The sequence below is a fragment of the Megalops cyprinoides genome, chromosome 1 (genome assembly GCF_013368585.1).
Source record: "Megalops cyprinoides isolate fMegCyp1 chromosome 1, fMegCyp1.pri, whole genome shotgun sequence".
Lineage (NCBI taxonomy): Eukaryota > Metazoa > Chordata > Actinopteri > Elopiformes > Megalopidae > Megalops > Megalops cyprinoides.
Genome location: NC_050583.1, coordinates 12,546,934 through 12,556,342, shown reverse-complemented (window position 1 = coordinate 12,556,342; position 9,409 = coordinate 12,546,934). Strand labels below are relative to the sequence as shown.

The following is a 9,409-nucleotide window of genomic DNA, read 5'->3' as shown; positions in this document are numbered from 1 at the left end:
TAAGCAATAATGTCTTAGGGGTTCTTCCCCACAACAGAGCCTAAGGTTTACCATGTGACCTCAGTGCATTCTGTGCTAAATGGATCTTCAGTTTGCCCGGGCTAAAATGTCTGCTTTCACTCATCCCTCCAAAAAAAAAAGAAAAAAAAAACGCCAAACATGGAAATGGGTGCCCTTTGTGTTCGACTGTCAAAAACACACAGACAAATGCAAACAGTTTTCCATTACCTGTGGTCCCCTCCACTGCACTTCAGGCCTGGCCTTGGAAGAACCTTTACTGTCAGCCGCTACAGCTGCCCTTACTACTGACGAACGGAAGAAAGATCACCTGAGAGTTATAGTCAGAATAATGAAAGCACAACCTCAATGAAACGAGGGAAGGGAGAGAGATGGGTTCCTCTAAGGCCAGTGCAGTAAACAGCTGCTCCACTTCAACTCTGGGGAGCTGGGGGGAGGAGGGGGAGGGGGGCCTGACGTGTGTCTGTGAATGTGACAGACGAAGGAGGAGCCGTGCTGAGAACCGGCACACAGGAGAGCTAATGGCTTAAAAGCACGCAAGCGTGCGCGCGCGCACACACACCCACGCACACTGATCGTCACAGGCATTTTATTCGCTGTTCAGGCCAGCAAAAAAAAAAAAATACAAGAGGGAAAAAAAAGGAATAAAACAACAAAGCCAGTCCCTTCCTATACATCTGCAATTTACATTATGTTACCCGTCAACTAAAACACCACAGATACAGCACATCACTGGGCTTGGAAATCCTCTTCCCATCGTTTCAAACGTGGTTCTTTTATGGAACCACAATACAACCCCCCCACCTCTCACATTCACAGCTAAGGCACACATTAATGCACACAAAACATTTCCGTCCAGCACTCCACACTGCTTTCTACTAGGAGCACGGCTTCTGGGTTTCAGCGTTTGTCGGTTTCAAACCCTTGTGCTCAACCCTGCTCCTTAAACGCCTCAAGTGGTCTTCCAAGCTCTGCTCACATCATAGGACCCTCTGCTGCAGGCCTTTGGTTTGAACTCCATAATCTCACATCTCAAGTCTTTTACCTCTGTGAACTCTTACACAATGTTTGATCGGTACATGAGACATAGGACGTACGTAACGCATTATCCTGAATTTTTTTATTGTGCATTGGGAGCTAGCAGTCCTGAGAGAGATTTTGATTGCATTCGCAGCTCGGAGCAGAGGAAGGGGCGGGGAGTCAGGGTTGGGTGAAGGTGTGAAAGAGCTGACGGCCGATGCATGGCTACCCTTCCCTGGGGGGTGGGAGCAGGACGGGAGGATGTAAACATGTTCCGCTGAGAGAATGCCATCACTCCATCTTCTCCACCTTCTCTCCTTCTCCAGCCTCCTGTTGGGGCTCGTGAGAATAGCTGCACTCCTCTCCACGTGAGCACGTACCCTGGGGGAGGAAAGAGAGGCAGGGAGACGAGGGAAAGGGGCAGGAGGGTTAGAGAAGATCCAGCCATGCCTCCATTGTTTTAAAACTTTATGTGCATATATACATGTGGCCCTGCAGAAAACATGCAGACATGGTTTGGGGCTGCAGTGTAGCATAGTGGTTAAGGAGCAGGTCAAGGTTGCTGGTTCGATTCCCCACGGGCCACTGCTGCTCTACCCTTGGGCAAGGTACATAACCCACAATTGCCTCAGTAAATATCCAACTGTATAAATAAATGGATAACATTGAAAAAAACTGTAATTGATGTAAGCTGCTCTGGATAAGAGCATCTGCTAAATGCCAGTAATGTAATGTAATGTAAAATGGTTTGTGTGGTTTCATTATCACATTATTGTCATTCAGCAGACGCTCTTATCCAGAGGAACTTACGCAGGTTAGAGTTTTTTTTTTTTTTTTAACTTTTATGGTGTTATCCATCCATTTTTTTCTCTGGATATTTACTGAGGGAACTGTGGGATAATTACGTGGCCCAAGGATACAACGGCAGTGCCTCAGTAGGGAATCGAACCAGTAACCTTTCTGTTACGAGGCCTGCTCCTTACCACTGTGCTACACATACGTGCATCCTGACACATTTAGAGTTAGCTGAAGGAACATATGTAGCGAGTGTAATGCCCTCGAGTGGACATCCTGTTCACACACCCGTGTGTGTGTGTGTGTGTGCGCGTGTGTGTTTGTGTGTGCACCTTTCTGAACTTCTTGCAGGGGTAACTCTTGAGCTGGGAAGCATCGGTGATCTGGTTCTTCCTCTTGTTCTGGTACTGCTTCCTCCTGTCCTCCAGCTCTGTCGAAATGCCCCCGCTGAGAGAGGAGGAGAGAGGGCTTTTAGAAGGACAGACCGTCACATTCACATGGACTGACAGGCAGACAGATGCAGGCGGAGTCTCCTGTGGTGACGCCCCCACACGGGGAGGGCAAAGGTGCCGGGGGTCAGTCGGGGGCGGGCAAGCGACCGAGCTCCCTCACCCCGCCTTGGCGCGGGCCTTGGGCCCCCAGTTGGCCTGCGGGTTCTCCTGGAAGCGGACGAGGTGGCGGCGCCGAGATTGGGGGTTGGCGTCTTCGCGAACTTCGAAACACGCCTGCAGCCTGAGGAGAGACAGGGCCGCAGGACGTCAACGCGACCAGACGAGACGAGCGAGGGGCAGAGAACAGAGCACCGCATGCATCACCACAGCCAGCTGTGGTCAACACAACCTCACAGCAGACCGCAATGCAAGACTATGAAAGCTGATGAAGAATTATGAATCCTATTCTTTGGCTGCAAGTAGCACTGATCAAGGCATTTTGTATACCAAAGAAAAGTCTCATTGTGCCACGAGGGCTGGAAAGAATGTTTCGGTGTAGGAGTATTCGTTTAGCAAAAGAGCAGTGGAACATCTCAGCATGTAATATAGGACAGTGAGTCACTGCACTGGTCATGTAATTTAAGAGTGTGTTACTGTGTTTGTCATGTAATTTAGAAGTGTGTTACTGTGTTGGTCATGTCATTCAGGACAGAATGTCACTGCTGGTCATGTGATTTGGGACAGAGTGTCACTATCAGCCGTGTAATTTAGGAGTGTGTTACTGTGTCAGTCGTATCATTTAGGACAGTGTGTCACTGTGTCGGTCAGTCTGCACTCACGTGGGCTCAGTGGACAGTATGCGGAACGCTGGACTCGTCTCTGACAGTCTCTCTCTCTTCACTGGGTTTTTCTTCTCCTGAGAGAACACATAGTCAAAACACAGGCCCAGATCACAGTTCAATCCCTGCCCAATCATGTAAATAATAACTCAAAATACAGTTCAAAACACAGTACGCTGACTGGCTGAACGATTCAAAACAGGACATTCACTGCACAAAGCACAGCTCAAAACTCATGCATCACCTCCAGCCTTTTCCCACAATCCTGTGCCCTTACCCAGCAGCGCATGATGTCCCAGAGTGCACTGGGGGGAGCGTCAGTCTTGAGGGCGTTTTTGCAGGCGTGAGAGAGGGACACTCTGAAGCCAGCGTGGAGGAGGGCAGACCTGAGGTAACAGATGAGGGCGGACGGGGATATTCTGAGAGGATGACGGCAACAGACAAGAGCGGAGGGAATTCTCTACACGGATGGCTGTAACAGCGGGGAGGCGGTTTGTGCGCTGCAACACGGAGGGAATGCTCTAAAAGGATGATGTTAACAGACGGGAGTGCAAGGAATGCTGTGAGGGGATGACGGTAACAGAAGAGAGCGGAGGGAATTTTCTGAGAGGATGACGGTGACAGATTAGCGTAGTGAGGCAGTCTACAAACTGCCGCATGGAGGGAATGTTCTCAACATTACATTACATTACTGTCACTCAGCAGAAGCACTTATCCAGAGCGGCTTATATGGGTTTTAATTTTACATACTATCCATTTACACAGGACGTTTACTGAGGCAATTTTGGGTAAAGTACCTTGCCCGAGGGTACAAGGGCAGTGCCCCAGCTGGGAATTGAACCAGCAACCTTTCTGTTACTAGCCCTGTGGTGCCTTACCACCATGCTACACTGCCTCCCCTATGAAAGTTGGCTGGTGTTGCAGAGGGAGGTGGGTCTGACATGGGCAGGCACTGTTGGGAAGCCCTGCGTTGCTGTACCTGAACTGCAGCAGCGGCGGGGTGTTGCAGTGCACAGTGCTGCTCAGGCTGTCGAGTGTGTAGTACAGAGGCACATCCTCCAGCTCCTGCAACACACACACACACACACCTGTCACACATGCCAACCACATGCCAATCTGTAAACCAAATGGAGAACACTGATTGTTTGAAACACTGTGACCATCACACACCTCCGTGACCATGCTGAGCATGCCCTCGATGCGACGGGACGTCCCGAATCGGGACGGGTTCCCTGACACAGCGGACAGAACCTTCTGGACGAACTGGGTGTTGTGGAGGGGCTCCGCCCACATAGGACCTCCCAACTACAGAGAGGGATGGGAAGATGAGAGGGTAAGCAATCTTTGACTGGACAAGACATTGCAGTCACCTAAAACAGTGAAGAACATAGAAATATAAAGGAAGACTATGGTTAATATTCCACCAAAAATGGCAACACCACACTCTGGCTGAGCAGACTTAAGTTTATCCCTGTGTAACTCCAGAAACTGACCTGGTGTCGGTGGCCGCAGTGCTCACAGTTTGGGCCAATAGGGGGTCCTGTGGCTGCAGAGTACTTCATACTGAAATATTACATTACATTGTTATCTTTTAGCAGGCGCTGTTATCCAGAGTGACTTACACAGGTTACAGTTTTTACATGCTATCCATTTTTACAGCTGGATATTTGCTGAGGCAATTCTGACTGAAGTACCTTGCCCAAGGGTACAGCAGCAGTGCCCTTAGCAGGTTCTGAGGCCTACTTCTTACCACTACATTACACTGTACCCAGTGCACAAACATACCAACACACACACACAGGTCACTGTGCCAATCTCCTACAGCATAACTGAAACGGCATATACTGCACACATATTACACACTCTCAGCTATGATGAAGTCAGAGAGGGGGGGGGCTAAGAGCTGCAGGGAGGTGGAAGGACAGACAGTGAGGGGGGGGGGGGGGGCCATACTGCTTGCCCTGGCTGATCCTCTTGCCCATTCTCTGCAGGTGGAAGGAGCCACAGCCCACACAGTTGTACACCAACGCCTGTTTACTGCAACACAAACCGCAACACAGCAGCACATATTAGTTTACATTTACAAACGAGCCTCGTTACTCTACACCGTTTTCATATCGCAGCCCTCTTAATGGCACCCTTTGAAAAATCCACTTGGCATTCCCCATGTTTTAAATGGACCCCCATGGAATATTACATGGGAGACCCAATTAACACCTCCTAGACCACCTACCAAAGCTGTGTGCATAAAGCCCATCCTGGGAAACTCACACTGTTAATAAGCCATCATAGTTTCATTACACAGGTTTTCACACTGTGTCAGCCTCATTTTTTTTTCTCTTTCACAATAAGTGTGCTTACAACCATCTTAAATATGCTTCCCCCTTGTTTTAATAATGCCTGAAACAATTAGCTGTAAAGAAAATGCCTGATTCTAAATGCAAAGTACACTATGGACTCTGAAGAAAGGCCTATCAAAAGACATTCCTTCCTATAGCCATCTAGCTAGATCGTTAACTAAAAGATTTTATGCATCGTTTTACATCAAAATTGGCAAATTACATCAAAATTGGTTAGCAGGAGGTGAGAAGCTGCAAGAGGGGGCAGGTTCTACATGTAAACACCTGGCAGAGTTCTTGACCATGGCCTGGCCTGTGTGCACTCTGACGAAGACGCGGATGTAGAAGTCCACGCTGACGCTGAGGAGGGGCTCAATGTAACGCTGGTACACCCCCGCTCTTTGGTCCAAACTGTGCAGGATGATACGCAGTGCCTAGAGCAAACCGCCATGTTAGACACTGACCACAACACACACACGCACGCACGCACGCATGCACACGGGCACATACACGGGCACACACACCCTGAACACTTCGCAGTAACAACATGCCAGTGTTAAGGAGAACGCGCATGAACCACCATGCATGTTGCACAGCATGCAGAAAAAGGACACGCAGGTTCCACAACATAGCACATAGAAGCCATAAACACATTATATGGCAAAGGGAGCACACAAAGCCCAGACTTAACATGACACACATAAACACCACAAGCAGCCACCTAGCACCCTTAAACCTTACGAAACAATTCATGAGCATAGGATATCATGCACAACTTATCCATAATCTAGTAGCATTCATACCGCTTTCTCAGAGTCAGTGCGTCTGGGAGCATTCACACAGCTTTCTCAGAGTCAGTGCGTCTGGAGGCATTCTGAGAGTGCGTTTGGCAGCCAGTCAGTGTGCGTTTGTCAGAAATCACAGAGCTGAGTCAGCACACTTCGCTGTGTCAGGGTGCGCTCACCATTTCATGGCAGTACTTGGCCTTGATGGAGATGGAGCCGTATTTGCTGTAGCATGTCTCTCCGCTGTTCCCCGCCATCACAGCCATGTCTGTGCACGTCACACAGAGCAGCCCTGACACGCACACACGGAACAGGAATCAGAATCAGCTCTCCCCGGATCAGGCAGACACACAGCGAGAGCATTCTAGGACCTTCTAGCAAATGAGGCCAAAGGTTCAGTGAAGAAGACCCTATCGGTGTATTAATGTGTATTTGCACAAATGTCTGTGAATATGTGCGTACCTGTTTTGCCTGCTGCGAAGTACACGTTCTATGCCATACCAATGCAGAAAGGTCTGGGAACCAGACAGAGAGACAGGCAAACAGGCTCAATCAAACTGACCTCCTTCACTGACAGCCTGCACCGCAGCATCTAGGAAGGGGGCGGGGCTGCCATAGGGGTCAAGATCGATGACGTCATAACGCTCCTTGCGCCCCCGAGCCTCGTACATCAGCATACTGAAAGAACAGGAGTGAGAACATGACGCCGTCAAATGTAAAAAGGCAACTACACGGACTCAAAGCAGGAGAGTGTGTTAGCGTTCGTGCATGTCTCAACCATGTGTTTCAGTGTATCACTGTATATCTCAGCACACTCCCCTTTGTGGATCAGTATATGCCTTACTGGGGGAGCAGTGTGTTAGCATGAGAGCGTGTGTTTACCTGGCATCCCTCTGGCTGGCCTGCAGCAGGTGCGAGACGCCGTTGTACTGGGCGTTACGCGCGATGAGTGCAGCTGCACGGGCGGAGCAGTCGTTGGCCGTCACGCTCTGCAGGCCCGGGACCTCCAGGGCGAAGCGGACAGAGCGCAGGCCCGACGCGGCCAGGCCCTCCAGCACACGCAGCCCGCGCTAAGGAGGGGGGGAGAGAGAGAGAGGATGCCACACGCTCTTCAGCTCGAGACTACGCCATAAAGGAAGCACGGCACACAGAGCATGCGCACTCTCACACAGGCTCCACTAAAACACAGAGCTTAGTACACGACTGATAATGCGCTTTACTTGCTGAATCATGTACATGTCCTTGTTTTCGTACATCATTTCTTGCTGTTTTGTTAAATGCACCTCACATTTGCACACTGGAAGTTGCTCTGGATAAGAGCATCTGCTACACGACAAAATGTAAACATACACGTATACACACACACGCAGACACACCCACCCCTTAAACCCACCCCCAACTGCACAGACACATACTCCAATACCCAGGGAAAGCCACAGACAAACTCATCTGTGTATGCACACAGAGTAACCATGAGAGAGAGACAAGACATGTAATACACTCTCAGAGAGATCACTATACATGCCTCCAGGTAGAAAGGACTGTACTGTTATTGCCTTTGCCAGGACTCTGGTGACAGGTGGAAAAGAGTGACACCAGCCTGACAGCCCCACAGCCAAGCACAGAGTGATACCTCGTAGCGCTCTCCCACGACAGCCGTCTCGGTCTCCTGTCCCGCCTTCTGCTCCCCGTCCTCCTGCTGTCCGTCCTTCTCCTGCTCCTCGGTCCCCTGGCCGTCATCGGACAGACTGACGACCACGCGCTCCTTCTCCCCCGGCACCAGCACCCGCACCCCCCTCTTTGACAACTGCTCCCGCGCATACTCTGTGATCACGGCACACCTGGGGACACAAAGAGAAATGCCAAAAACTGAAAAAGAAGACCACAAATGCCCAATTCACACCTCACAGCTCAAGAAACTCTGGTGGGTCTTCACTCTGCGGCCTTGGGTACCACTCCAATTCAGGGTATGTAATGATCAAAACACTCCAAGTGAAACTATTAACGCTTTATTTCTGAAACTGTACAGTACAACTAAACCACAATAACTGACACACGTATACACAGACCAGCAGCACCAAGAGTTTACCAAATTGGAAAAACTGATATAGTACATGGCTTGCAGCTTGTTCCTAAGCCTATTCCTGGAGTATCTGGCACACTGCAACATAACTCAGAGATTGGGACAGTATGGGTGATAGATGGAGGGTAACTCACGTCAAGTCTCTGTTGAACTCCTGCACAGGGTTGTAGAAAACCTCATTGGCACTTGGAAACAAGATGGCTGCTTTACCCTCTTTCACCACGGTCTCGCCGGGCAACAGTCCCGTGCCTTGGTTGGATTCAGCTGGAGAGCTGGAGAGGCCCTTGACCCCACAATCCAGAGGGGTTCCGGCGTCTGTAGCGACTTCAGGTTTAACGTCTGATCCGCAGACAGCGGTGGTTACATGGGAGTCTTTAGGGGTTGTGAAAGGATCCATGATCCTCAGTCCTCTGTGAGATGTGACGCCTGCTCCACTCGGTGCCTTCAGAATAGCGTTCCGCACGCTGGACACGGGCGCACGCCGGGCAGTAAAACACACCAACCGCGCGGCGCTGACCAGCATAAAGCAGCGCTAAGGTTCCACTCCTGCTTGAGACAGACGTAGTTAAACCTTTAGATACAATAACGTTGCATCATGTCACGAACTGTCCCAAATGCTCACCACGGGCAGAATCGCACATCAGTCAAACAACCGGCATGAGCCAACATAGCAAGCAAACACAATCAACACTGCGGTTAGCCACTATGACAGGCTGACAAACGCAGTGCAGTTGGTCGTTTGACGCAGTTAGGAGAATTAACCCCTCTCAAATTTAATTCGTGTTTCGTGACTCTGAGACAGATCGTGCTGTTAGCAAGCTAGCTTGTTAAGCTGTTTCACACGAAAACTATATCCGCCTTGCAGTACAATGTAAAATGAACCCTTACCACGGTTTGGTGGTATTTTTCAATTGACAGAATATATTTTTTTCCAGAAAATGTCCTTCAAACGTTGATTAGATCTGCAAATGTCGCTTACACCACACTCTTGCAGCTACCACGAAATGCTACAGAATCGTCACATGTACGCAGACATGCTGGAACGGGAACTACGGAAGCTGCATGGGTCCGCTCTGGGTGGAAACGCCACCGGATGCGT

The 9,409-nt window shown here is 49.9% G+C and overlaps 1 protein-coding gene across 1 annotated transcript; it reads right to left on the bottom strand.

Moving 5' to 3' along the window:
- Positions 1-685: 685 nt before the first annotated feature.
- trmt1 (tRNA methyltransferase 1) lies at positions 686-9,342 on the bottom strand. Its single transcript, XM_036534015.1, has 16 exons — positions 9,199-9,342; positions 8,445-8,856; positions 7,861-8,068; positions 7,110-7,297; positions 6,790-6,905; positions 6,407-6,519; positions 5,728-5,876; positions 5,057-5,140; positions 4,597-4,666; positions 4,274-4,408; positions 4,083-4,168; positions 3,381-3,489; positions 3,104-3,180; positions 2,446-2,565; positions 2,166-2,280; positions 686-1,419 (listed from the first exon to the last, which is right to left on the bottom strand). Exons 2-16 carry the CDS (start codon positions 8,831-8,833, stop codon positions 1,330-1,332), a joined length of 2,049 nt encoding a protein of 682 aa, XP_036389908.1. The 5' UTR covers positions 8,834-8,856; positions 9,199-9,342; the 3' UTR covers positions 686-1,329.
- Positions 9,343-9,409: the final 67 nt, after the last annotated feature.